The 26811-nt window shown below is 53.1% G+C and overlaps 3 protein-coding genes across 6 annotated transcripts in view; 2 read left to right on the top strand and 1 right to left on the bottom strand.

Moving 5' to 3' along the window:
* The first annotated feature begins 1004 nt into the window (after window positions 1-1004).
* On the top strand, window positions 1005-21841 carry ZDHHC1 (zinc finger DHHC-type containing 1). Of its 4 annotated transcripts, XM_058708982.1 has the most exons (13): window positions 1006-1296; window positions 7558-7604; window positions 8036-8091; window positions 8984-9226; window positions 13970-14145; window positions 15735-15836; window positions 16247-16371; window positions 16451-16627; window positions 16897-17009; window positions 20640-20722; window positions 20966-21053; window positions 21184-21262; window positions 21366-21841. In XM_058708982.1, the coding sequence occupies exons 4-13, from the start codon at window positions 8984-8986 to the stop codon at window positions 21647-21649; spliced, it is 1470 nt and encodes a 489-aa protein (XP_058564965.1). In that variant the 5' UTR covers window positions 1006-1296; window positions 7558-7604; window positions 8036-8091; the 3' UTR covers window positions 21650-21841. The 4 variants fall into 4 exon arrangements, with proteins under 4 accessions (XP_058564967.1, XP_058564965.1, XP_058564964.1 ...); XM_058708981.1 differs by lacking the exon at window positions 8036-8091; XM_058708983.1 differs by lacking the exon at window positions 8036-8091 and having other exon boundaries at window positions 1007-1296; window positions 16469-16627.
* Window positions 21842-22814: 973 nt separating this feature from the next.
* TPPP3 (tubulin polymerization promoting protein family member 3) lies at window positions 22815-26471 on the top strand. Its single transcript, XM_058709008.1, has 4 exons — window positions 22815-22929; window positions 25344-25537; window positions 25653-25806; window positions 25926-26471. The coding sequence occupies exons 2-4, from the start codon at window positions 25350-25352 to the stop codon at window positions 26112-26114; spliced, it is 531 nt and encodes a 176-aa protein (XP_058564991.1). The 5' UTR covers window positions 22815-22929; window positions 25344-25349; the 3' UTR covers window positions 26115-26471.
* LRRC36 (leucine rich repeat containing 36) overlaps window positions 22853-26811 on the bottom strand; it is a 60818-nt gene continuing 56859 nt past the window's right edge. The window contains exon 15 of the mRNA XM_058708972.1: window positions 22853-22966. Coding sequence (XP_058564955.1) covers window positions 22955-22966 — 12 coding nt within the window. The 3' untranslated portion in view covers window positions 22853-22954. The remainder of the gene's footprint in view (window positions 22967-26811) is intronic.

Raw genomic sequence — 26811 nt, 5'->3', positions numbered from 1 at the left:
ATGTGGCTCATGCATTTTAGGCATAGGGATGTTTTCTGTCCAGCCCATTCTAAGCTGATAGTAGCCAGCTGCTCACCATTTTAGGGCCTTGGAGATTTCGAAGACAAAGGTTCTTCCTGTTTTTTGAGAAAGCCTGAGCTCATGGGAGGGTCCATTTCCAGTGTTCCCAAGGAGAAAGGGAGAGGGAGCTTTCAGGGAAGCTGGGTCCAGCAGGGAGGTCTCCAAGGCAGGGGAAGGGAAGAGTCTTCAGGCCCTGCAACCAGGGAAGCAGGCACCTATCCCCTGGCAATCTTGGGGCATCAGGCATGGCCCCTTAGAGCCCAAACCTGGAAGTCCTGTGGTTGGGACAATGGCTGTGGCTTCAGTACCAGAGAGGACCCATGACTAGAGCGTGCTTCTCAGGCTGCTATTGCAGGAGATCCTGAATCCTTGGAATAACCTGGGTAATAGGAGCCCAGCAGAGACCAAGACTGAATGTCCCACCAGTCTGGAAGAGGGGGCTCCCAGTAGGATTTCTACTTAATTTAAAGGAAATATAGAAAGGAGATATTTTGTGCTGCATATTTTCTTTTATACTTCACATTTTATATTATGGGGAAACCTGCATATTTATTTGTGTATTTGTCTATACCTGTCTTTCCCTTAGCCTGTAATCTCCCTGAGGGGTAGGGATCTCGTGTTCCCTATGGTATGCCCAGTGCCCAGCACATACTCATTAAAGTGTGCAGGCTGACTGGGGGGTCTCCCCGACAGTGGTAGTCTCAGGGAGAAACTGAAGGGGGGCACGTTTGGGACAAGTTACGATTTCGAGAAGACAGCTGTGGAGTGAGGGTGGGGGAAGGTGGGTTTTCGAGGACAATAGTTGAAAGGGAACGGGGAACGCGGAGGCTCGGGTTCCAGGGATCCCAGGGGTCCCTGGTGAGCCCCGCCCCGAACCTTGGTGCCGGCGCGAAGCGACGCAGCGCGGTTTGGCCGCTGTGGGGCGCCGTAGCCCGCGCCGTTGCCAGGGGAACGGGCCCAGCTCCTGAAGAGTTCCATCCCGCCTCGGCCTGGCCTGGCGGGGCTGTACAGCCAGCCCGCTCCAGCCGGTGTCCGAGGACTTCCCCGCCCGGCCTCCGTCGCGCGGCCCGGGATGGGGCCCCGCTCCGGGCTGCGCCACCGCCTGGTCCCGAGGACCATCTCCGTTGTGAGGGTCTGAAGTGCAGCCACCGTGGGAGGGTGGACGGCCAGGCGCGGGGGCTGAACTACCGGGTGACCTTGGCAGGGCCGATCTGGCTCGGTCGACGCGACGCGCAGGTGAGTAGCCCCCACCGCGGTTCTCACCTCGAAACCTGGCATGAGCCACGGGGTTGTGGCTGCAGCCACCCGGCTGTGCTCTGCGCTCACCTCGGCCTGGAGCCCGCGGCCTGGGCTTCAAGGGACAGGGCAGAACGCGGGGCTTCCTTCTAGTATTCATCAGGTTCACATATCTGCATTGAGCAGATACTCAGTATACACAGTATACTCAATACTGTGTGCCAGGGACGGGGTCACTGAGGATTCCAGGAAACGGCACGATCTCCAGAACCCACAGAGTATTAAGGGGGGTGGGGTGGGCAGACTCCAGATAGACGACTGTGTGATTTTCGCTCGAGATAAGTACTCTGGTGACGTCATGGAGGGGGGCGGGGGTGGTGTTCTGGCAGGGTCTCCTATAAAAGGTGACTTTGAAGCTAAGACCTGAAGGTTGAAAGGAACCAGAATTGTAAGTAGGGGAAGGGTGTTTCTGGAAGAGGGAAAAGCAAATGCAAAGGCAGCAAAGTACTATGAAGGAACAGAAAGGATGAGGGGAGCATTGAAGGATGCGATGGAGGTTTCAACTTTGTCCTAGAAGCAGGAGGAAACCATTGAAAAGTTTTGATGAATTTGAAGTTTTGAAAAGCTCACCTTCCTCTGGCTGCTGTGGGCAGTGTCCTTATGACAGGGCACACCAGCAAGTCATTTGAGGTCCATCGTAATTCTGCCAGTCTAACTGTGTCTTCTAGAAGAACTTAGTCTCTCTGAGCCTCAGTATCTTCATCTGTGAAAGGGGGATGTTATTCTGCATGTTGTTTATGACTGAGAAAGTGAGAGACCAGTCCATCCGCGACCAATGACAGAGGAGGTCTTTGGGAACAGTTTGAAATGACAGGACCTACCTCAGAGAGTTGTGAGGGATTATAAGTCATCTGTTAAAGTAGTTCCTGGCACAGAAAAAGTTCCCTCCAAATGGCCATTACTGAAACTACATTGCTACAGGGGAGCAATGATGGAGGGTTGGATTAGGGTGATGGCAGCAGAGATGGTAACAAATGGTTTACTTTCTTTTATTGAAGGAAAGCTGGATTTAGAGATAGGTGTGGGGTGGTCTTTGCTTTTGTGGAACTGGTGTTTCACCATGGAAGATGGGTTTGTAAACGGATAATCACCATGAGTTGCAATAAAAGCAACATTGGTGCTTCGGTTTTTTTTTTTCTTTTGTTTTTCTTACTTTGTTTTGTCACAACTTTGCTCTTAACGACTGTTTCTTGGTGGGTGTTCCTCCAGGCTTGCTCCTACAATCATGTGAGTTGATTTCCTGGTTAAAATCAACAACCGTTGGCTCCTCTCATTGGCCTTTTTTCGCTCCATTGTTACTCCTTCCTTCTTGTCCCCTTTCCCTGGCTAAACCTGAATCCCAAACATTGCAGTGGTTGCTTCAGGAGGAGAATGGCACAGAAAATGTTTGCACACCACATCAACTCAGGAATGAGTGAGATTTCAGGGTTTTCTTGCTCTAGCATCAGACTTCTGTTTGTTGTTTATATGAAGAGCCCAGCCACATCTGAGACCAGTGACTAGACGGGTCTATGAGAACAGCTTGAAGTTCCAATTTATTTTCTGGGCATTGTCGTGAGGTGCATATCTTAGTCAAACTGGAGCCGCTTCCCAGAATTTTAAGGCCAGAGACTTCTCTGGTACCTGGAGGGAATTTTAATAAAGTATTTGCCCAAAACTTCTTTTATAAATGACTTTTTTTGCACTGTAAAACAGTGTGTACCATGCAGCATTTTTTTTTCCAGCCTCTGTTTAGGTTTAAATTGGACATCTGTTAAATCTTAGTGAAAATTATTTTATTTTATTTTAAAAAATTTAAGTTTACTTATTATCTTGAGAGAGAGAGCGAGCAAGTGAGCTTGGGGGAGGAGAGAGAGAGACAGAGAGACAGAGAGAGGGAGGGAGAGAGAGAATCCCAAGCAGGCTCCATGCTGTCAGCACAGAGCCCACATGGGGTTTGAACCCACAAACTATGAGATCACAACCCGAGCCAAAATTGACTGAGCCACCCAAGCACCCTTAGTGAAAATTATTTTAAAAGCAGATGCAAGGAAAAGTTGTTTAGAAATATCCATAGACGGGTGCCAGGATGGCTCAGTCGGTTAAGTGTATGACTCTTGATCTCAGCTAAGGTCTTGATCTCAGGGTCATGAGTTCAAGCCCTGCAAGAAAGCAAAAGAAATATCCATAGAAAATAATTCCTGTAAATCCTCTAGCTTTTCTTAGCAAACAGAAAAGATGGTTGTGAGCAAAACCATCCTGTTGCATGCACCTTCCCTTTGGGTTCTGGAGTCACAGGAAGCTGAGCTGACTTTTGGCTGAGCACTGGAACAGGGTCCTGCCCAGCAACTCCTCTTGTGCTGCCCAGAGGTCTGATTCCAACTTTGACAAGACTCCCAACAGCTTGTAGGGAGCTCTGTGGTTCTTCCTCACAGCTCTGCAGTGGAATGATTCAGAGTTGCTTTCGAGGAGTGAGGAAGCACCGAAATAAAACTGAGCACTCTTTTTGCATGGTAGTTAGGTGGGATTTCCTTGTTTGTCAGGTGTGGTACAGGGCTCTGGAGCCCACAAGCACATTTGGTCTACGTGGCAGCCCAGTGGGCCAGGAGGGTAAGAGGTGACACCCCTTAATTATTTATCTGACACATTCTTTTTTTCAAAAGCATTGATGCATATGGTAAAAAAAATTTCAAACACTGCACAGTAAAAGCAAGTCTCTTTCACTGCAGCCACTAGATCTTCCCAGAGGCTGTCCCTGTGTTTGCCCTTTTGCATTTCTTTCCAGAGAGAATCTATGCAAATTGGAACATACCCATCCCTGTTCGTTTTCACTTACTTGATATAGCATGTTCTACAACTGCCCACATCTTGCTTTTTCACTTCACTGTGTATCAAAGGTCATTTAATCCCTCATTGTTTTGACATTGTATAGCATTTCATTGTGTGACTGTGCCATAGTTTGTTTATATTGTTTTTTGTTCTTTATTATTGCAAACAAGACTGCTGTGAATCTTTGTGTACTTTGTGACTATATGTATAAGATAAATACCTAGAAATGGAATGACTGGGCCTAAGGGTATATGTGTTCTAAAGTTTGGTAGGCATTGCCAAATTGCCTTCCAGCTACTTTTTTTTTTTTTTTTAAGTGGGCTCGAACTCATAACCCCGAGACCCAAGAGTTGCATGCTCTAGTGATTGAGCCAGACAGGCACCCCCCAGCTAACTTTTTTAAAAGCTGAGTAAAGAAGACACCCAAAGAGTTGCCTCTGAAATTTGCCTCCGGGTTACCCAGTCTGTGAGTGGCAGTGCAGCAACCAGAGCCAGGATCTGTTTCCAGGCCTTGTGCTCTTGCCTAGCTCCAACCTGCCTCTCTGCATTGGTGGCTTAGGTCCCTAGGCCCTCAATCCTGCTCTAAGAGCCCTGTCTCTTCTTCTCTAACCCCATCATTCTACCCTGCCAGTTCAGTGGCGTCCTCCTAAAAAGCCTCTTTAGTATTGAAATTGATTCTTTTCTGAAATCCTCAAACATTTTTCAGGAACACAGGGGTGCCCACAGCCTCTCCAGGGCTAGTATTTTTCACTTGCGTCTGGTTGTTTCGACAACGCCATTCATAAATCTTAGGAAGCATTCCTAAATATTTTTTTGGTGGGAGCAGAGGTGGGCAAGAGGGAAGTGGATCAGTCATAGAACTATTCTACAGTTCATAATGAGAACTTGAAATGTTGACTTCCCTCATTTAAATTAGGCACATAAAGTAAGGTAGCCTAACTTTCTTTTGAAAATGCTATTTTAGGGTTTTAGCATAGGAATGTTAACAGGAAGAGATTAGTGTCATCTTGGCAATGACCTTTACCTTATTGGGACAAGGGAGGGGGCTATACAGCCCCTCTAGCCCACCTCAGAAGCCAGGTGGGTCCTTGGCTTACCCAAGGTGACCTTTACCCAAAGGTGGCGACTTTTGGCCTTAACACTCCTTGGGACCTCCTTACTCTTGTCTCCATCTCCACCAGTTTAACTCTGTGGTTTGTTCTGTGGCAGCAGAAGGTACATGAAGAAACTTTTACCAAGGCACACATACCTCTCAGCCCACCAGAGATGCAGCTGGAGGCATCGGTGGTTTAGGGGACCTTGTGGGCTTGGCCTCCATCTTCTGGCCAATTCTTCCCGAAGCACAAGGCTGCTGGGCTGCTGCCCTCCCTGGGCCAGCCTACTGTTGTGTCACCTTTCCCCTCTTGCTCGTGCCCTCTTCCCTACTGGACTAGAAGAAAGCTTTCTAAAACACCCACCACCTTTGTGTCGTTCCCCTGCTTTAAACTTCTTATGACTCCCTGTGGCTCTTTCAATAGTAGCCAGACTTCCTTGCCTGGCCTCCTAAGCCCCATGAGATCTGACCCTTCAGCTTCTCAGGGCTCATCTCCTTCTCTAGATCCCCCCTCCATGCACCCTGTGTTCTGTCACTCTGAATGGCTCACCCTTGTATGACCCATTCACCCACTGCCCTCATGTCTGTCTGGGCCCCCAGAAAGCAAGGCCCTGAGGGCAGGAGCCTGGTCTCATCTGTGTGTATATCTTTAGTGCACACAGGGGGCTGGACCCCAAAAGTGCTGACTGGGCCAAGGTGTAAATGCACAGGCTGGCCAAGCTGTCCGGGAGCAGAGCCATGCATCTTTCATTCTGGTCTTCTAGAGAAGTGCCGAGAGGGGAGGGAAAGCCAGAGAAGTTCCTGGGTCTGATGACAGTGCTTGGTCCCATCCCTGCCTGAGGCCCTATCTTGGATTCTCTCCTACCTCCCAGCCCTTTTAATCAAAGCCTTTTGGGCCAAAAGAATTTGTAGCCACCAACCCCACAAGGGAAAACGTCATCAGGTAAGAGCTGGCTGGCCCAGGTTTTCCGGGCAGGTGGCATGCCTCCTGGCCAGCTTGGGTGTCTGCTCTGGGGTGCTGCTACTTCTGTACAGGACTCACCCAATAGCACCATTCCCCTGTCCTCTGTCTCACATGAGGGGCACCTCCCTGGGCCAGTTGTCCCCGGGTTTGGAGTCAGAGCCACCCCCCAGGCCTCAGATGATGAGTCCTCCCACTTCAGATATTGGGGAGACAGCAGCACTGGGGGTGCCTGTGACCACTGCCACTCTGAGCAGTGGGGACATGTCAGTCATATGCCTCTGCTGCTTTCTTTAAAAACTTCCTCAAGGTGTAGGGCTGCACAGGTGTGAAGATGGCAAAAGGAAAGCTAGAATTTAAGGATCCCAATTCATGGGTTCCCTTCAAAGGAGTTTCCCTGGTGATGGTGTCACTGGAGAACGGATGTGCAAGCCACAGGGATTTGCCCCTGAGCAGAACCACCCACCTCAACTGTATTTACAGGGCTTCACCTAAAGACCTTTGAATTCCCAAAAATCAAGGACAGATTTGCTACCTCTGGGGACATTGAAAATAAAGTGGTACCTGCTTCTTTTTTTTTTTTTTTTTAATTACCATTGTCTCTGTGATCAAAGGTGAGACGGTTAGAATGACCATCCAGTGGCCCAGCTCTTATGACAACATGTTCCTTGGGACCACTGGTTTAAGAAAGCAGCTTCAACCAATCCCATTACTTTGGAAATTAACCTTGTAAAATATCAGATGCAGCAGCCTTCCTTTGGAGAGATCAGGAGAACCCAGAGGGCTATTTTAAGGATAATTATAATATCCATCATTTACGAAGCATTTATGTGTCAGGGCTTTACTTACAGTGTTGCTGATCTATACACAGCACTAGGTAGCCATCTCTACCCCCATTTTTCAAATGAAGAAACAAGCCACTCAGCTAGTAAGTGCAGGGCCAGGACTTGAACCCAAATCTGTTACCTCCAAAGCTGGGGCTCTTTTTTTCACTTTTCACTGTTTCTTTTTGGAGACAAAGCAAATGACCAGGGGATTCCAATTGAGTCCCTGGGAGAAAACTAAGGTCATCCCATTTAGCTTTGAGATAAGGCTGCTCAGAGATGAATATGGCCGGCTTGGCTTACAGGAGGCTCTGAGCCTCAGGTGGGATGAAGCAGTGGCTAAGTGTGAATGTCCGGCACAGGGTAATAATAGCCAGTGGCAGGGCGAGCTGGGCAAGAGGTATGTCTCTGCATGGTGGCTGTGCAGATTGAAGGCAGGGCAGAGTGGGCCAGATGGTTCTGGGTGGACCAGGATTCCACACCATTTATCGCACCCACATTTCCCTTTATTTCAGATGATTTCAAGTCAGCAAACATTTACTGAGCACCTACTATGTACAAGGTATGTTTTGGGTGCTTGGGGAAGGGCATGTGGGCAGCAGGGATAAGTGAATCACAGTACAGTTGCCGCCCTTAGGGAAAATTGGCATAACAGGGAGCAGATGTGGGGATGACACAGGGTTCCAAGTGGCAAAGTGACTTGCCCATGAAAGACTGAGCATGAGGGCCCCCTGACTCTGGGGCATCAGGGAAAGCTTCCTGGATTGGTGATGCTTAAAGTGGGCACTGAAGGCCAAATCACATTTTGTTGGGCCAAGATGTGAGGAAGGTGTTCCGGGTAGATGTGCTGAGGGGGGTCTGCTGTACTTTCTGATATAGTCAAACTCCTTGGCCCACAGGCATGGGCTCCTGAAAGGAGAGTCCAGCTGCCAGGGTTTTGTCCCTTACTCCTGGCCATCCCACCAAGAGCTCTGAGTTGGCCTGTCTCCCCAGGTGTGGTGCTGCCTGCCCAGGTGCTAGTCCTCCCTCAGGCCCAGAAGATTCTGGAGGTGGGGCTCTTCCTCTAGTAATGACAGCACACCCTGCCTGCCTTGCATGTGATTTTGGCCACTAGGCCAGGTCTTAGACTGAAGGATGGTGGGACAGGGGTGGGGGAGTGCTGCCACCTGGTGGTCTGGCTGTGGAGGAGGCCCAGCCTTCTCTGAGCTCTCAAGTGAGTCAAAGGCCATCAGCCCACTTGTCTCTTCTCAGTGCACTAGGCCCAAATTTACCTAGAGAAACATGGTCATTTCTGCTGCTGGAAGGAAGCAAGGGGGGATCCTTCCTTCTCTTGCACGCTGGCCCCTCCCCAGCCAAGAAGTCTGAGGCACAGGGGAGATGGTTTAAGGGCTCCCCCATGCCCCATCCCCGCTGTTCCCAGGCTCTCTCCTAAAGGGATTACGTGCTAGCCCAGGGGCAGACGCCAGACCCCCTTCTGAGCACCCCTAGTCCATGTTTCCCCTAGCAAAGAGTAAGGGGGCCCTTTCTGACACTTGCATTTGGGCCTCAGGACAGAGGTGACTAACAGAATCAGCATGTGTTCTCATTGCTCTGGCCCCAGCCTGATATTGTTACCAGATGACAACATGTCTTACTGGGTTTAACTTTGATGGCTGTGGAGACAGCACTTTGAGTAACAGGCAGCCACACTGTTTTGAATAAACCCTGGACCCTCCTATCTTGTCCTGGCCAGCGCTGGGGCCAGAGCTTGCTCTGGGGCTTTGAGAAATACTCCACTACCACCTTCCCCCATGGCCTGTCTTCATCATGCTAGGGCCCCAGTTCTTCTGCAGAGTAGCTGGGAGATGACTTCACATCCCGGCCTGCTCTCCACATGGGGCTCTGGGCTCCAGCCCGGGCCTCCTTAGGCTAATGCTTTCTCTACTTTTCCTTCCTCTGGAGATGAACGTCTGCAACAAGCCCTCCAACAAGACAGCCCCTGAGAAGAGTGTGTGGACAGCGCCTGCACAGGCCAGCAGACCCTCCCTGGAGCTGCAGGGCCAGCGGTCCCGCCGGAATGGGTGGAGCTGGCCCCCTCACCCGCTCCAGATTGTGGCTTGGCTGCTGTACCTCTTCTTCGCTGTGATTGGCTTTGGGGTCCTTGTTCCCCTCCTGCCTCACCACTGGGTGCCTGCTGGCTATGCTGTATCCTTGGGAAAGTGTGGGGCTAGTACATGGGAGAACTGGGGCAGTGGATGGAGGAACATGGCAGGGGCCTGAAGCTGGGCTCCAGAGCCCCACAGAGTGCAGGCAGGCCCCCTCTCTGCCCAGGAGCACCAGCTGCCTCCCTGCCTGGTTTCCAATCCCCATCTGACCCCTCTGCCTGATGGGGTGAGCAGATGGACCTAATGTACGTTGGAGCATTTAAAGCCCACACAGCTAGGAACCTTGTCAACCGAGATACCGCAAGAGTGATCACAGAAGAGAGCCTTAATGTTAATTGTGTCCAGAGCTCGACAAGGGATAGAGAGTAATTATTCCATTTACAAAAGAATCTTTCACTTTTCAAAAAGAGTCATGGTAGAATTCTTTTACATAGTAAGTTTCCTGGTATATTTAAAATGTGGTTTTATGTACAGTCAGATAATTATGCTGTACCCAGGACTGTTTAGGAGCTCATTGGTTTTGTAAACCAGACTCTTAGTGTGAGGCTGAGTTGACAAGAGGAGGGATAGAGATGCCCTGGAAACTCATGGGAATAGTGACAAACACAAACTTGCCTGAGCCCAGTGGTATGACTCCCCCAGCCTTGGCCACAACCCCCAGGAGCCGAGGACGTGGCTGCAAGGCTGGGAGATTGGGGTGCAACAGGTGGCTATGTGCCCCTGTCCGGAGGGTGCCCAGAAGAGGGTGCCCTCATGTGTGTTCTTCATGAAAATGATTTCTTGGGCTTCCTGGGGGAGAAGGGCGAGGGTGGGCTAAAGGAGGTTAGCAGAGATTAACTTGAAAGCTCCGGGCGTAGGGTCAGCAGCCGAGGTTGGTCACAGCTCAGCCCTTCAGGGTTCAGACAAGGCTGAGCAGCTTCGGCCGGCTCCCCGGTTCTCAGCCTCCTCCTCTGTCTGACAGGAGTCCTGCCTGCTTCGCAGAGGAAAGGAGCACCAAGGGTGTGTGTGTGAGCACCAGAATATGTGAGCCAGAAGTGTGAGTGTGCTTTCTTGGGAAACCACAGAGCCCTTGGCTGGTGAGTGACAAGGACAAACATGTGGAGAAGGACTGTAGAGAAGGTTGTTGTCCTCAGACACCAGCAATATCGCTGGGGGGCTTCCTGGTTCACTAGGACCCAGGGCCTAGTCATCAGCTGTGTAAATGGAACGCTGGCCTTTCCCTGAGGGGACCAACAGGACTTAGGCCTTAGTGCTCTTAAGTAGAGTGGTTTGTGAAATATTCCTCCCATGATCTGGAATGGGCATGCCCCTCACTCAGGATTATCTGGGCTTCTACCACCAGGGTACCTGGGAAGCCAGATTCATAACCACGTGGTTGTAGTGAGTACAGTCAGAGCAAAAACAGTAAACAAGAGTAACTAGCATCTGTTGAGCATGTATATGTGCCCGGCACTGTGCCAAGCCCTGTATGTGGATTATATCATTCAATCCTCATAATAATCTATAAGGAAGGTGTTCTCCCCCACTTTACTAATGAAGAAGTCAGGGCTCAGAGAGTTTAAGCGACTTCTGAGGTCACACAGCTGATACCCACTGAGACAAGAAGGGCTGCTCAGGCAACCTGGCTCTGAGGCCGTGGGACGATTTAAGGGTTTTGTCCTCTCCACATTCATTCCTTTGGGCAACGTGGAGGCTCACAGAGCCACCAGGATTGGCACTCCCACTTCTAGGCCTGTATGCTTCTCCTTCCTTCCATCAAAGCCACCTTCCTTATGAAAACTTCCTCAGGGCCCCTGAGGAATGAGGTAGGGTAATGGTGTGTAGCAAGTACCTACCTGGGGCCTGGAAGTGGCCTGGGACCTACCGTTGCAAAGATGAGTAAGACAGGCCCCCAGCCCTGGGGTGCTCAGCCTGCCGCTGGGGGAAAGCCTTGTAGATTAGAGATCATCACATGGTAGGTATGAGGGTAGGAGCCATATGACAGATTATGGGTGTAGGAAGACGGCTGTCTAGACCAACACCACCGTGGGCTCAGATGCGGATCTGCTATGTGCCCATCCTCCTCTGTGGTCACCTCTCTGGGTACTCTTGGCTCTGCCCCTTTCCTTCATCATCTGTATCCAGTCAGTCATCAAGTTCTGTGGATGTTGGCTCCTAAGTAGCTATCCAGGCTTGCCCTCATTCCTCCCCACTGCCATCTGCCCCTCTTACCTAGATGACTGTTTTGTTTCCAAATAGGCCTCCCTCCACACCCTCTTGGGCCAATCCATCTGTGTCCACCTGTGTTCCTGCAGCAGATTGCCCTTTCAAAATCCAAATCTGATAAAGTCGCTCCCCAGCTTAACATCCCATAATGGCTTCTTCCTGTCTTAAGAAATGATGTTCAAGATCCTCAGGACTCTTCATGTTCTGGGTTCTGTCCATCTCCCCAGCCTCTTACATTATTTCCTCTGACACCACTGGTCTCTTGGCTGGAAGGCTCTTGACTCTCTCCCTACCCCAACACCCAGCTAAATAAGAAGTCCAGAACTGGCAGCCCACAGGCCTGTTTGGCCTACAGATTTTCTTTTCTTTTCTTTTTTAAAGTAGGCTCTATGCCCAGAGTGTGGCTTGAACTCACGACCCCAAGATCAAGAGTCACACGCTCAACCAACTGAGCCACCCAGCTGCCACCAGATTTTCTTTTTTATTAAAAAATTTTTTTAATGTTTATTTATTTTTGAGAGACAGAGAAGGAGCGTGCACACACACGAGTGAGGGAGAGGCAGAGAGAGGGAGACAGATCCGAAGCAGGCTCCACGCTGACATCAGAGAGCCCAATGTGGGGCTCAAACTCAAGGAACTGTGAGATCATGACCTGAGCTGAAGTCAGACGCTTAACTGACTGAGCCATCCAGGTGCCTCCAGATTTTCTTTTTTAATTGGGGGACAGTTAACACACAAAATGGACAGTCTTAAGTGTTCCTTTAGCAGGTGTATTTTAAGAATTATTTATTTTTTGTCAACATTTAAAAAATGAGACCTCATAAAAATCCAGATTTCTAGTTGCTTTTGAAAAGTTAGAATATGGTGGCATGTGCCCTTATTCTAGCATGGCAGCAATGAGCTGAGCTGGAACCACACACCAGCCACCCCTCTGGCCGGGACTCTACTTGGTCCCAGTACCCAGCCAGGCCCCTCCTATTTACATTATCTGTTCCTCTCCAAGTCTCAGCTGAGATGATGCTTCGTCAGAGCAGCTTTCCGGATCCCTTCGGATTAGATGAGGTTACTCAGTTGTAAATTCACATGGTCCCATGAACTTCCTTCATTGTAATCAACCCATTATTTGATTAACATATGTGTTTCCCATCAGACTGTAGGCTCCTTGGGGCGAGGGCCCAAGTCTGTCTTGCCCCTGGCATAGCCCTCAGAGCTTGGTGCAGAGAAAGACCTGAGTGAACAGTCAAATGAATGAACCAGGGAGTGGTATGGGAGGAGTGTTGGAGCAGAAAACTAAATGTTTGCCCACATTCAGTGTGTCTGAAGAGAGGCTGGAATGGTGAGGAGTAGTGGGTGGTGATATCAGACAGGTGTGACAGGAGCCAGAGCAAGAGAAGCCTTGGCACTGAACAGAACAGTAAACTTTAACTTGAGAGCCATCGAGAGCCACTGTAAAAATTGAAGCAGGCAAGGCTTTATTTAAGCTATTCAGTGCTTACTTTGGGATCAAGTGAAGGGCAGGCTCAAGGGCACTGAGGCCAGAGGAACAGAGTCAGGAGACTGTGGAGTACCCAGGGAAGAAGTGAAGGCCTGACCCACAGCCAGGGCTGTCTGGCCTTCGTGGGCTGTGGTCCTTGTGTTCAGCTGTGGTCTAGCACATTAGGGAAGAGCCTGGCTCACACAGACATGTAGGGAAATTTGGCCACTGGGAGGAGGAGGAAGAAGGAAAAAGGAGGTTAGGCAGCCAACTGATGGAGGGATGAATGATGGAAGGATATGAGGTCTGCCTGGTTAGCAAGAGGACAGATGGAGGGAGGGAGGGCAGATGGCTGTCTGGAACCTATTGGTGAATTTTTACAAATGTAGACTTTGCAGCAAATTGTCAGGATACTCGTCCCCTGCATTTGTTCTACTCACTGAGCAGATAGGTCCTGGATGATCTGTGTTTCAGCCCCAGGAATTAGCCAGGCTGCCCCTGGCCAGGCGCTGAATATGTCAAGCCATCCCAGAATCCTCAGCCCTAGGGCTCCAAGTACCTGGACTCCAGTCAGGGAGGCGGTGGGTGTATTGGACCCTATCTACAAGTGATTCTCCATCTGGCCCAGCTGCTGAGAAAGGACGGCTGCCTCCCTCTCAGATCCGAATTCCTATGAAGGCAAGAGAAACAAACTTAGAACTTATATTTTGGGTCCTTGGGCCTTAGAGGATAATCTCTTTCAGTCTCATTTCACCATTTAGAATCTGAAACCAGATCAGATTCCAAGGTCAGACCAGCCTATGGTCTGTGCCAGGACTGGAGCAGTGAGGCCAGGGCCCTGTGGTTGGGCCGCTCAGCGACAGTAGGCAGTGCCTTGTGAGCTCCATTACCAGATGGCTCCTCTCTTCCATCTGGGGCATGGGTATGCCGAAGAGGTCTTTCAAGGAAGCTCCTGTGGGGCTGGAGGTAAGAGGTGGCACAGGCAGAGAGTCTCTGCATGAGGGAGTCATATGGAGGTGGAAGCTGCTACCTGGCCCTGGAAAGTGGGGAAGAGGGGCTTCCAGCCAGCAGAGTGTGCAGTGAGTCTTTAACCTTCTGGGCCAGTGCATGGGCGCCATCTTTGCCGGCCACCTTGTGGTTCACCTGACTGCTGTCTCCATCGATCCAGCAGATGCCAATGTGAGGGACAAGAGCTATGCAGGCCCCCTGCCCATTTTCAACCGCAGCCAACATGCACACGTCATTGAAGACCTGCATTGCAACTTGTGTGACGTAGATGTGTGAGTGAGTGTGGACTGAGGGTGTGTGTGGGTGGTGATTGTGCCCCGGGGCACTGCCAGCGTAAGGTCAAGGTGGAGAGGGGCATGCCCAGGGCTTTATAGTTATGCTGATGCCTCAGAAACCTCATGTTTTACACAGTCAAGAATCTTGACGGAGTGACAGAGAATTGGGTGAAGGAGGAGATTGGAAACAGAAGATGAGGAATGGCATTTCCAACAGTTACAGTAGGAGACACTTGGCACTGCCACAGACTTTTCTACTGACTGACTCTGCCAGTGACTCCCCTACCCCCATCTCTCACAAGCATTCCCAGATAGGGACGGGGAGGGGCACTAATGCTTGAGTACTTACTATGTGCTAAGTGCTTATGAACAACCCTGCAGGGCAGGCAGCACCTCACCTCACAGAAGAGGAAGTGCCCAATGCTCATATGGGAGCCCAGTGCTCCCATATGACTTATGCCTGAGGTCATATGGCTATTGGGTAGCAGAGCTAGATTCACAATCCAGCCTGCCTGGCCCCAAGCCCATACTGTTATCCTCAGTTACCCATGAGGAATCTGAAGCCCAAAGAGGCCAAGTGACTTACTCCAGATCATGCTGCTAGTGGGAAGGACAGTCAGAATTTGCAGAGCCCATGCCTCCTTGGCTGTTCTGGACTGCCTCCCTAGGTCCCTCCCTACTCTCCTGGAGCTTCCAGCCTCAGGCAGGGGATTGGGGGTGGCGGTATGGTCCAAGGCTAGCTCTACATTTCTAATCTTAATGTTCACAGCCTGTTGAAGGGGTATGTCCCCAGGACAGAGAAAGAGGCAATGGCATTAAGGCACTGAGGAGTTTGGTGTCTGATCATCCTTTCCTTCACTAGGCACCAGTCAGTGCATTGCTCCTAAGTGGATGCTGTGGCAATGGCTGCCCACTCTGTTCTGTTCTGGGGAAGGGGCTGCAGCTCACTCTCCCACACCCCTTTGGGCTTGCATTCCTAATGTGGCCTCACCTCCTCTGACCCCCTGCAGCAAACTGCTGTTCACCCAGATGTCAGCTTGCTCCTCTTCCTTTGGCTCCCTTTGGGTTAGCCTAGACAGGCTTTTTCTGGCAGAGGTTTTCTGGAAGAATGCCAGTAAAATTCCCATAGACTGGCAGGGAAATAGGGACTCAAAAAATGGAGATGTCAGAAAAAGCAACGCAGGCCCTGGACCCAGCAGCCTTGCTCTCTTCTGCTCCTTGGTGCCACACCTGCATCGTCTCCTGGCTTGGCGCAGGGGTCCTTGCTTGGAAAAGAAGCCCCATTTCCGTTTCATACCACCATCACGCAGGTGCGCAATCCCTTAGCGGTTAAGTGTAATGCCTCCCAACCCCTCTACCTCCTACCCTGGCTCTTCAGAAGCCAGACCTCCTGTGGGTGCTCTGCTTCGCAGTGCCACCAGAGGGCGTGCGCGCTCCCCGTCGCCGTTTCCAGGTTCCGGTGGAGTGCGGGGTGGGTAACGCGCTCCAGGCCCGGCGTTCCGGTCTTCCGTGGCCCCAGCCAGGCCGGTGGCGAAGTGCGGGAAAAGCTAGCCGACCGCCTTGTGCCCTTCCACCCCCTCCCGCAGGAGCGCTCGCTCCAAGCACTGCAGCGCCTGCAACAAGTGCGTGTGCGGTTTCGACCACCACTGCAAGTGGCTCAACAACTGCGTGGGCGAGAGGAACTACAGGTGAGAGCGCTGCACGGGCCGCAAGGGTGCCTGCGGATGCACGGGTCCGAGTGTGAGCCAGAAACCTTGAGCTTGCATACGAGGCGGGGAAGGGGGGGGGGGCGGTGCTTGGTGGACCTGTGCGCTGGTGTGCATTAATGTGTTGGTCTGAGGGTGATGCTCCTGATGGCTGCCACCTGGGACTGCTGAGGGAAGGTTTGGGGCTTTCTCCTGTGGGTCCACAGAATGGTGGGAAGCCTGCTGGGGTGGCTGCCCAAACTGATCTTTGCCCTAAGTCATTGGCTTCGTGAGGAGTTGGGGCTGTGGGGTCAGAGGCCTGGCTCCCCTCCCAACCATGGGCCCTTCTGAGTTCTGGGCCCTTATCCAGCTGGAGCACCTGGGTGCTGACAGCTGCCCACGGCTGGGCCCAGGCTCTTTCTACACAGTGTGGCATCTGCTTTACTGGGTGTCCTGCTCCTCGTGCTGGTGGCCACTTATGTCTTTGTGGAGTTCTTTGTCAACCCCATGCGGCTGCGCACCAATCGCCACTTTGAAGGTCAGTCCCGGCTCCAGGCCCACTTCCACCTTCCAACCCTGGGCCTGTCCTAGTCATTGGTCACAGCCCGGATGAGCAGTCTGCCTGTGCCTTGCAGTCCTGAAGAATCACACAGATGTGTGGTTCGTGTTCCTGCCCGCTGCCCCTGTGGAGACCCAGGCTCCTGCCATCCTAGCCCTGGCTGCCCTACTCATCCTTCTGGGCCTGCTTTCCACAGCCCTGCTTGGCCACCTGCTCTGCTTCCACATTTATCTCAGTAAGTCCCCCAGCCCCCACTCACATATACCTATACCTGCCTTGCGGTGGATAGGGGTCCCTAGCCTGCAGGGAGGTACCACTTGGGCCGTAGAACCCTGAAGCCATGCTCCTTTTTCAGTATTGGCTTTTGATGGTGGCCTGGTCTCACTTAATGGATTAGTGTATATGGGGACACTAGTTTTCAGGCTGGGGCTGGGTACCCTCCCTTACCTTCTGAACTCTAGGATCCCCTTTCCACTGCACTGAGCCCTCTCCTCACCCCCTCAGTGTGGCACAAGCTCACCACCTATGAGTACATCGTGCAGCATCGCCTGCCACAGGAGGCAAAGGGGGCCCACAGGGAGCTCGAGTCATGTCCCCCCAAGATGCGGCCCATTCAGGTATAGAAGTCGCCCAGAGGGCTGAGGGGATGGGAGATGGGGCCTGGGTGTGGGAGGGGTGGTGGCTGTGCAGCAAGCAGCAATGAGACAGGGCAAAGGAAAGCAGGCCTGGAACCACAGTTGGAGTAGGGGAGCACCTGGAGGCAAGAGGGGCCAGGCCAAGCCTGTACTAAACGCATGTCTGTTTGCTCAAGTGTGAGCACAGCCAGAGGAAGCCCCGTATTTTCCCGACCCCATGTACATGCCTGTCTGGGCTCCGAGTATGTGCTGGAGGGCATGGGATGTGGGAGCTTGGAAGTGGGCAGGTTGGGGCTGCAGAAGAGAGATGGATCAGCGACTGGGTCACCAGGATGGAGATGTCAATTCTCTCTACCCGTGACCCTGAGACCTTAGACTCATCACCTTCTTTAATCCTTAAAAGAGCCCATGAGGCAGGTAATATAACTGCAACCGTGTTGCAGATGAGCCTAACGCTGGGTCTGCGAAGAGTTAAAGTCCCTACACTCTGAAGCAGGAACCCTGTAGCCCAGCTACTGACCAGCCTATCCCCATTCCCACGCCCCATGGCTTCCTGAGGTCAGCAGCTGGAGGTGGGGGTGGTCCAGTTCTTGGAGCCCCCAGGGACTGGGAAGGCAGGGGGCCCAGGCAGGCCTTGCTGGGAAGGCTGAACTCTGGATCCCAAGTCCTCATGGCAACTAGACACAAACACAGGCTGGTGGGCGGGTTGGGAGAAGGCTTGGGACCCAGCCTCTCCTGTTCTCATTGCCAGGGGTAGGGCCTGGGAGGCCCGGCGGGAGTGTTGACTTTTGGTGGCGACCCCCCTGCCACACCACTATGTACACACACTGGTGCCTGGCACTGAACCCTTGTAAGTGCAGTGGCAGCTATCCTTGGAGTGGGCATCCCCTAGGCAGGAGACTTTCTCAAGCTCCATAGTCATTACTCACTGAGGCAGGACTGGTCCTAAGATGCTTAGACCACAGGGATCTAGGCCCCTGCCCTGTAGTCACTGCTTGCCTAGGCTTTGGAGTCAGGTGTGCCAGCAAGGGCATTTAATGCCATCTGTATGTGACCTGAGGGAGGCCTCCCCAGGAGGAGGAGGGATGTGTTTGTCCCATTGCACAGAGGAGAGTTCTGAGGCTGAGAAGTGCCATTTACCATTCAGGAATGTGCACTTTTTTTTTTTGGTCAAATTTTTATTTCAATTCTAGTTAACATATAGTGTAATATTGGTTTCGGGAATAGAATTTAATCACTTACATACAACATCCAGTGCTAATCATAAGTGCCTTCTTAATACCCATAATCCATTTAGCCCATCCCCTACCCACCTCCCTCCATCAACGCTGTTTGAGGAATGTATACATTTAAAAAATTTTTTTTCAACTTGTTTTATTTTTTATTTTTTATTTTTTAAAGTTTACATCCAAATTAGTTAGCATACAGTGCCACAATGATTTCAGGGGTAGATTCCTTAGTGCCCCTTACCCATTTAGCCCATCCCCCCTCCCACAACCCCACCTGTAACCCTCAGTTTGTTCTCCATATTTATGAGTCTCTTCTGTTTTGACCCCATCCCTGTTTTTATATTATTTTTGTTTCCCTTCCCTTATGTTCATCTGTTTTGTCTCTTAAAGTCCTCAGATGAGTGAAGTCATATGATTTTTGTCTTTCTCTGACTAATTTCATGTAGCATAATACCCTCCAGTTCCATCCACAGAGTTGCAAATGGCAAGATTTCATTCTTTTTGATTGCCGAGTAATACTCCACTGTATGTATATATGTGTGTGTGTGTGTGTGTGTGTGTGTGTGTGTGTGTGTGTATATACACACACACCACATCTTCTTTATCCATTCATCCATCAGTGGACATTTGGGCTCTTTCCATACTTCGGCTATTGTTGATAGTGCTGCTATAAACATGGGGGGTGCATGTGTCCCTTCGAAACAGCACACTTGTATCCCTTGGATAAATGCCTAGTAGTGCAATTGCTGGGTCGTAGAGTAGTTCTGTTTTTAGTTTTTTGGAGGAATGTACACATTTTGAAGCTGAGAGAGGATCCTGGGGACAACTGTGATGAAGGGAAGGGGGTTTGAATGGGGATACCCTGGTATACCCTCAAATTTCCCCAGCTGGCTAGGACCTGGCTCCTGTCCCACCCTGGCCTCTCAGGCTTCTGGGACCATCCTCTAACTGCTGCTCCTCCCACCCTGCCTTGCTTCTGGAGCCCAGGGGCACCAAGAAATGCTTTGCCCCTCTTTGCTGGGCCCTGGAGGGGTGCCGAGTCCATACTGGGGGAAGAGAAAAGATGGGGGGGCTAGATTACCGTGAGGTCCCAGTCATTACCTTGAGGTTCTAGTTCTCGTGACTGGCCTCTGAACGCTTCTTTCCCAGTGCTCCTCTCCTGAGGCTGGCGCCCCCACACTACTTTACAAAGGGCTAGTCTGGGCCTTGGTTGGGCATGAGACTTACTTTGGGCTTCAATCTCTGCATCTGTGCAGGCAGCCCATGGCCAGCTGGGCTCTATCCCCCAGATCTTCCAGGGCCCTGAAGGCAGCCTCCCCACCCCCACCCTGAGCAGGAATGCGGGAGGGGCCCCACTCTAGAGCCGTTGCCCCCAAACATAGGCTTGTTTTAGAGACGGCGTTGCTGTTACAGTGTCATCTCTGCATTAGTCAGGACGCCTCGGTCTCCATGGAAACAACTGTTGAACAGGCGACAGCTGTCCCAGTGCCCCCCCTGCCCCCCCCCCATAGGGGCGCAGCATCATCCTGGCTCTGCCCTATACCCTCCACACCCCACCAGGGTTGGCTTTTTCTTTGCTTTTGTCTCCTCACCTGTAGTCCTTATGAGCGTCCTTTGTGCTCGGTGGCAGGCTTAGGCCACTTCTGTGTCCTCCTGGCTTCAGGTCCCCTCACTTTCAGGGGTTGGTGCTGCCACTCCAGTGTCACTGTGAGGATCAGTGACTAAAGTGGACACAGAACTTGCCCATAAGCCTGGTCCCAGATGGGGGCTGTGGTACTGTTTTTTCCCACCTCTTAACTGCCTTCTCTTTTGGGGTGGGGGAGACCTCGCATGGTCCCACTAGTTCCCCCACCCAGGTAGCTAAGATTGTGGCTGGTACCCTGAGGACTCAGCTCCCATCCAGTCATGCACATAGCCTCAGGTGCACACCCCATCGTATGAATGTCTGGCCAGTCTCCCAGCCAGGGAAACAATCAGGGAGACTAGAGCCCTGGGAGGAGCAAGAAGTAGGAGAGGGTTGCTCTGAGAGCCTTTTCCCCACCACCCACCTTGGCTAGAGCAGACTGAGTACATTGGACCTATGAGGCTGGGGGTTCTCTGGAGGAGGTAGTTTGACTAGATGAAGTGAGGAAGATGGTAGGGATGGGCTAAGGCCCATAAATGGGTGTTTTAAGCCTCAGCCTACAGAGGGGTTTTCCCAGCATAGCTGGGAAGCCTGGAGGACAGTCGGAAACCTCTGTGCCCAGACCTCCCACAGAGACCAGTGAGAAGTGGGGTATTGTGTACAGGATGGGGTGTCGGATACAGGATGGGGTGGGCTCAGGACCCAGAAAGCCTTGGATGCACACCTGGCCCCAGCCTTCCTGACCCCCACCTTCCCCAGGAGATGGAGTTCTACATGCGGACCTTCAGCCATGTGCGCCCAGAACCCCCTGGCCAGGCCAGGCCTGCCACAGTGAATGCCAAGTGAGTGCAACCTGGGCATGTGCCACCTGAACATCTCTCATTGGCATGGCAGGGACATCCAAGGTGGGAGAAAAGGGGTAGGTCAAGCCCAAAGTATAGGTCTGGGTCCAGCCTGGCATGCCCTTGGACAAATCAATGCCCCTTTCTGTGTGCTAGGAAGGGTGGCTTATTTCAGAACATCCACAGGGGTGGGATTTGAGGAAACAATGGGCATCCAGCACTTACCCTTCCACTTCCCCTTAGTCTTTCTCAGTTCCTTGCCACCCGAGGCCAAATGGAGCCCCCCCAACCCTCCTCCCCAGAGACTCTGCCTCCCCGGATCCGACCCCAGGTGAGGGGGACTGTGCTGGGCCCATGAGGAAGGGTATGGGAAAGACGTCTCTACCCTGCCCCACTCCTCTGCTTCTTTGGGTGAAGTGGGGTTTGGGGAAGGGGCACTCAGGCTCCCCATGTCTCTGCAGAAAAAGAGGAAGCGGCGTGTGTATAAGGTGCCAACCTCTGGCACCTCGGATCGGGAATCGCCGCTGCCCAGGCTGTCGGGTGAGTGTCCCTTTCTGACCAGATCCTGAACTCCGAGGGAAGGAAAGGTAGGGCCCCCAGAGTGTCACAGCCCTAAGTTCCACATTTTCCTCCATCCATGCAGGGCCCAGGGGCCCAGGTCGCAGCTCCAGCTCATCATCAGATTCCGTGGGCGCCAGCCCAGTGCATGCCACTGGGCCTGCAGGCGCCTACCACTCGGCGTCAGCAGAGTCCATGGACGAGATTCCAGTGGCGCAGACACGCCTGGGCAGCGCTGCTCTGGCCGCCCCTGGAGGCAGGGGCCGAGAGCCGGGGCTGGCGCTGCAGGTGCGTGCGCCCGCTGTTTTCGTGAGCCCAAGCAGCGGCGAGCCCGGGGCGCGGGGCGGTCCAGAGACGGGCCTACCTTAGTAGGGCGGAGAGGCAGGAGGGCCAAGGAGGACCGGCCATCCCGACTCTCTATGCAACACCCCCACCCCTGCCGCACCGAGTGCACTTTAGGGGCCCCTATGGCCAGCGGGATGGGTCCCCTTCTCCCATGACTCAGCAATACCCCCTCCCCCCCAACCGGCCATGATGCTCCAATAAACTTTTTTTTTTTTTTTTTAATGCTTTTGCGGACTTAGTGCATACTTCTTAATGGCAAGGGCCATAGGCCCTCCTGGAACTGGACCATTGTCAGTCGGTCTAGGGGCAGAGGGTAGGATGAGCCCCCTCATACATTGGCCACCTAGGTTGTCATATAGAGAGGTACACGAGGACCTAAGGTGCTCAGGTACAGGGCCCCTGTTGTGAAAAGTCCTGCAAGGCTGCCTGGAGGAGGTTATTTGTCTTGAAAATAGGGTTTATACTTGAAAGGGAAAACAGGCTTTGGGATCCGGAGGCAGCAGAGGGGGCAGGGACTGTGAGGCTGACACCGGGGTGGAGTGGGAATAGAAGACCCCAGAAGTCTTTAAACTTCTTCCTGATGTTGGGATTACTGTCGGTGGGCTTGGGGATTCGTGATTAGTGCATTGGTCCCTCCTGCTCTCAGTGCTCTTGAGTTGTGGCCTGGGGATGCCACACGTTATTTGGAGAGCTGTGGCCTTGAGCCAGCTCTAGAACCCACTGCCATTGAGAGGAAGGACTTTCTCGCTCTTCTGCCAGCCCTCTGCCCCCCCCCCCCCCCGCCCCCCTTCACTCTGGCTCCCGCTCCTGTTCCCAAACGGCCTTCAGTTGCCGCTCTGGGAATCTTCATCTTCCCTATGGAGGTGGGGGCCTGCCTTGAACTTTGGGCAAAGCCCCAGATGAGGCTCTTTTCCCGTTAGGGGTTCATCCGAGGACGTCCAGAGCTGCGGAGGGCTGGTCTCCAACGGGCGTGAAGGCCGTGGAGCTGCCCTGCGAGCTGCGGGGATGATGATATCGCAGCAGCTCCGCCCCCGCTGAGCGCAGAGGGGGAGGGGTCCGGTGGGTGGGGCCAGCGTGACCTTGGTCATTCTCCCGCCGAGACAGCCCCGGGGGTGGGACTCGCCGTCTCTATGGAGACCGAGAAACAGGGGATAATACGGCGGAACCGCCCAGGCTGCAGTCCCTCCCTGGAGCCGGCAGGGAGCAGAGCTGCGGAGCCGACTTGGTCTCCCGCGTCCGTCGGTCCATTCTTGCGTCCTTCTGTCCATCGAACGAGCACGGTAGGAGCAGCCACGAGGTAGAAGGTAAGAGACTACAGCGCCGACCACTCTAATCAGTATCCTGCACAATAAGGAAGAGGGTCGGGTGGGAGCGCCCTGGAAGGGGTCCCAACCCCAGATGGTACCGAACTGAGGACACCAGCTGAGCGGCCCTGCCCTGGGCCCCAAGCGTTCCTCCCCCACCTCCTTGCCCTGCTGATTGATGACTCCAGCTGTCCCAGTGGGAGTCCGCGGGTGGCCCCAGTTCTTGGGTGTGGCCGCTCCATCCTTGGCCTGCAGACTCCTGGGACTATGGCCTGCGACCTGGCTCCACCTAATCAGTACCAAGAATCCCTTCTTCCCATAACAGGAGTGAGCACTGGATGCAGGATCCTGTCAGTCAGTCTGGGACAAGCATCTGTGCCCCAAAATCTCCCCGAGACTTTACGGTTGGGTGGCGTCTCTGGATCTGTAGTGGGAGGCTGGAGTGTAGAGAGAGGGAAGAGGAGTGCTGTGTGAACCTGGGATTGTGGGTCCATAGAGTCGCGACAATGTGGGGACAGCGGGGACCCCTAGGCCCAGAAATTGCAACTTAGGAATAGTGAGGATGGTCACTGGGAGATGGCTTTCATTGTTAAGGCCAGTGGTAAATGGAAGGGGGTGTAGTTCTGTAGGGGCCCAGGCTATGGTAACTGGAGGCCTTAGGATAAAAGGCAGAGGTAGAAGCTGTTTGCTGAGGACATGACTTAGGGTGTGTTCAGGAGGCTGCAGTGGAGGTTTGGGGTGTGTTCGGGGAGTCTCAACATGGGGTCTCTCAGTGTAATACCTGGGAGTCTGGAAATGCAAAGTCTGTGGGTTTGGACACTGAGGGGTTTCAGGGCAGGGTTGAGCATGAGGCCAGAAGGCTTGTGGGTGTAAGGATGTGGTCAGAGGCTACAAGTGTACAGAGAGGGGGTGAGTTGTGAAGCTCTGTTTAGGGGGCTCAGTAAGGGCTGTGGGTATGTGGATAGGGGGCCCTAGTCCCAGGGCTGGGGTGTGTGTGTAGCTGCAGTGGAGGTCTGAAGGTGTGGTCAAGGAGGCCTCAGTACTGGGCTGTGTCACACGTCATAGCTGCAGTGCAGGGCTGTAGGTGTGGGCAGGGGGCTGCAGGGAGGCTGTGGGGGGTGTACGAGGGACACTTTATTGCAGGGCTAAGAGTATTATTGGCGGGTTTCTGTACGGGGCTGTTAGTATATGTGTGGCCGTGGGTGCTGAGGAAATGGTCCGGGCCCTCAGTCCCGAGACTGGTTAAGGGTGTGGTGGGGGGAATAAGGCTGAGAATGTGGAGAGCCAGGGCTACATGCATTCAGCTGTGGGAGTGTGGACTGGTGTGACAGTGCTCAGGGTGTGGCCAGGGGCTTCCATGGAAGACTGAAGGTGTAGACACTGGGGAAGTGTGCTTCACTATAGGGCATAGGTGTGAGGATTACAGGACCAAGGCCATACCTGCAGTTGCCAACATGCCTCTGGGGGTTGATAACTCTACAACCCCTACCCAGGCTAGTCTCCTAATCACCTGCTCCTCTTAAACTCTACAGACTGGGAGGTTACAGCCCCAAATGGATGGCAAGGGACCAGGAGGCCACGGTTGTGCCCCAGGCACTGGGAGTGCTGCTGTGCCCCACCCGTGGGCCCGTTCCCTAGCCCAGCCCAGCCCAGCAACACTGGGAGCTTCTCCCTGAGCCACCCTGACACCATCCTGCCCTTAGCAACATTCTCCAAGCAGTACTACCCTCCCTTAGCAACTGTCTCCAGGCTTCACAAACTGTGGCCAGGCCAGCCCCAAACTCCCGCTCCCCTCGTGTTTTTGTTTAACAGCAAATAGTAACAAGGTCCTGGCTGGGCTAGCTGCACCCCTGCCTAGGGCATGCACCCCTGCCCATGATCTGGCTCCCTTCTCAGCATGGACTGGGTCTTTCTGGGTCCTCATGACTCTGACAGAGACCCTGTCCAACCAGCAGCCTGGCCTGGCCCTGACCTAGCTTGGCATGGAACTCCCAGGGAGGGACGCCTGCTCTGCCACCCTCACTTCCACCCAAGCAGGCCTTGTGCCAGGGTCAGACAAAGCCATGGCCCCAGCTGTTGCCCTCACAGTCTTTCTGGACAGTGCCACTCTGTTCCCAGCCTGGTGTGGGCATCATGATTTCACCTTCTGAACTCCACTCTAAGCCAGGGCTGGCATTAAGTGACAGGACCTTTCAGGGCTTCTCCCTGGGGCTCTGAGGCCCAGGGACACACTGAGTGCTGGCCCCTCTCCCCAGGCAACTCCATCTCCAACTCTGAGGGTATGTGGCATAAGTGCCCCATAACTCAGACCTTGGTAGGTTTTGAGGTAGAGGCAGTGATGTTCTCTGCCTTGGGGAGAGGAGGGGCAGCTTGGCTGGGAGGTGACTGAGGTGGGTTCCCCCCACCCCACACAGGGTAGCATGGCAGCAAGCACAGATGTGGCTGGGCTGGAGGAAAGCTTCCGCAAGTTTGCCATCCATGGTGACCCCAAGGCCAGTGGGCAAGAGATGAATGGCAAGAACTGGGCCAAGCTGTGCAAGGACTGCAAGGTGGCTGATGGAAAGGCCGTGACAGGGACCGATGTCGACATCGTCTTCTCCAAAGTCAAGTGAGCCCCAGGCAGTCCTTGTTTCTGATGTTCCCAGAAGGTGGGGAACTGGGAGGCTGGAACCAGGGAAGACATGGAGAAGGGGGAAAACTCATGGTGTCCACATACCTTGCAGAGGAAAGTCTGCTCGGGTTATCAACTATGAGGAGTTCAAGAAGGCTCTAGAAGAGCTGGCAATGAAGCGATTCAAGGGGAAGAGTAAGGAGGAAGCCTTCGATGCCATCTGCCAGCTGGTGGCAGGCAAGGAACCAGCCAATGTGGGCGTCACCGTAAGTACCCTGCTGGTCTCAGGTGGCCACTGAGGGGGATATGGGGAATCACAGTTGGGGGTGGCGGTCTGGGCTTCCCAACGCCAGGTGCCCTTGGAGGAACAATTCTGTCCAAACAGAAAGCAAAGACAGGAGGTGCTGTGGAACGGCTGACTGACACCAGCAAGTACACAGGTTCCCACAAGGAGCGCTTCGACGAGAGCGGCAAGGGCAAGGGCATTGCTGGGCGTCAGGACATCCTGGATGACAGTGGCTATGTGAGTGCCTACAAGAACGCAGGCACCTATGATGCAAAGGTGAAGAAGTAAGGCCTGGGAAGGCCCACAGCATGGCTGCCCCCAGCAGAGGCTCAGGCCTGGGCCTAAAGGGCACATGGAGCGAGAGAGCCCTGTCCCATCCCTGCTGGACCTCCACCCAGTGCTTCCTGCCCAGCCCCAAGGGCTAGCCCACCAGACCTCTGACCCAGACTGCTCTGCATCCCCTTCCCCTTCCCTCCCTGACTTCTGGCTGTCTGGGGAGGGTCTGTGCCTGTAGCCTCACTGCCCCAACCTAGCCCTGGGCATGGCTAACCCCTTGCGTGCTTGCCTCATATTTAAGCTGCTGCTCTGGCCAAGTGCCTAATTCTTACCCAGACCTTAATAAAGATACCTTTTGTACCAATATAACCTGGTCAGGTATATGGTAATGGGGATAATGACATTCACACCCTGCTGACCTCTCAGTGTTACCACCCGCTTGCAGATCACACTCTGCTGATCTTTCCACTGGCAGCCCTGCCCAAAAGACGACACATACCAGGTCCCTTCCATTAGCACAGAGCCAAATTACCTGAGGATGCTTCTTAGGGAAATCTAAGGCCTTTCACCTCAGCCTTGACCCACAATCCTAACATCATATCTTGCTCTCCTGCAATTAGGGCTCAGTCTTGGCCTCTCTAGGAGAGAGGAATGAGACAGCAGACTAGGCCTGGCCAAGGTGCTGGGCAGGGTCCAGTGCCAAGCCTCA

The sequence above is a fragment of the Neofelis nebulosa genome, chromosome 17 (assembly GCF_028018385.1).
Source record: "Neofelis nebulosa isolate mNeoNeb1 chromosome 17, mNeoNeb1.pri, whole genome shotgun sequence".
In the NCBI taxonomy this organism is placed as follows: Eukaryota; Metazoa; Chordata; class Mammalia; order Carnivora; family Felidae; genus Neofelis; species Neofelis nebulosa.
This window is presented reverse-complemented; position numbering and strand designations above follow the sequence as displayed.

Excerpts from the sequence above, each read along its gene's own strand:
- ZDHHC1 (XM_058708981.1), top strand. Across the intron at positions 16,628-16,896 it reads CTGCTTCCACATTTATCTCA|TGTGGCACAAGCTCACCACC; the intron begins GTAAGTCCCCCA and ends TCACCCCCTCAG. Across the intron at positions 17,010-20,639 it reads CCAAGATGCGGCCCATTCAG|GAGATGGAGTTCTACATGCG; the intron begins GTATAGAAGTCG and ends CACCTTCCCCAG.
- TPPP3 (XM_058709008.1), top strand. The coding sequence starts at position 25,350 with ATGGCAGCAAGCACAGATGTGGCTGGGCTGGAGGAAAGCTTCCGCAAG. Across the intron at positions 25,538-25,652 it reads ATCGTCTTCTCCAAAGTCAA|AGGAAAGTCTGCTCGGGTTA; the intron begins GTGAGCCCCAGG and ends CATACCTTGCAG. Across the intron at positions 25,807-25,925 it reads CAGCCAATGTGGGCGTCACC|AAAGCAAAGACAGGAGGTGC; the intron begins GTAAGTACCCTG and ends CTGTCCAAACAG.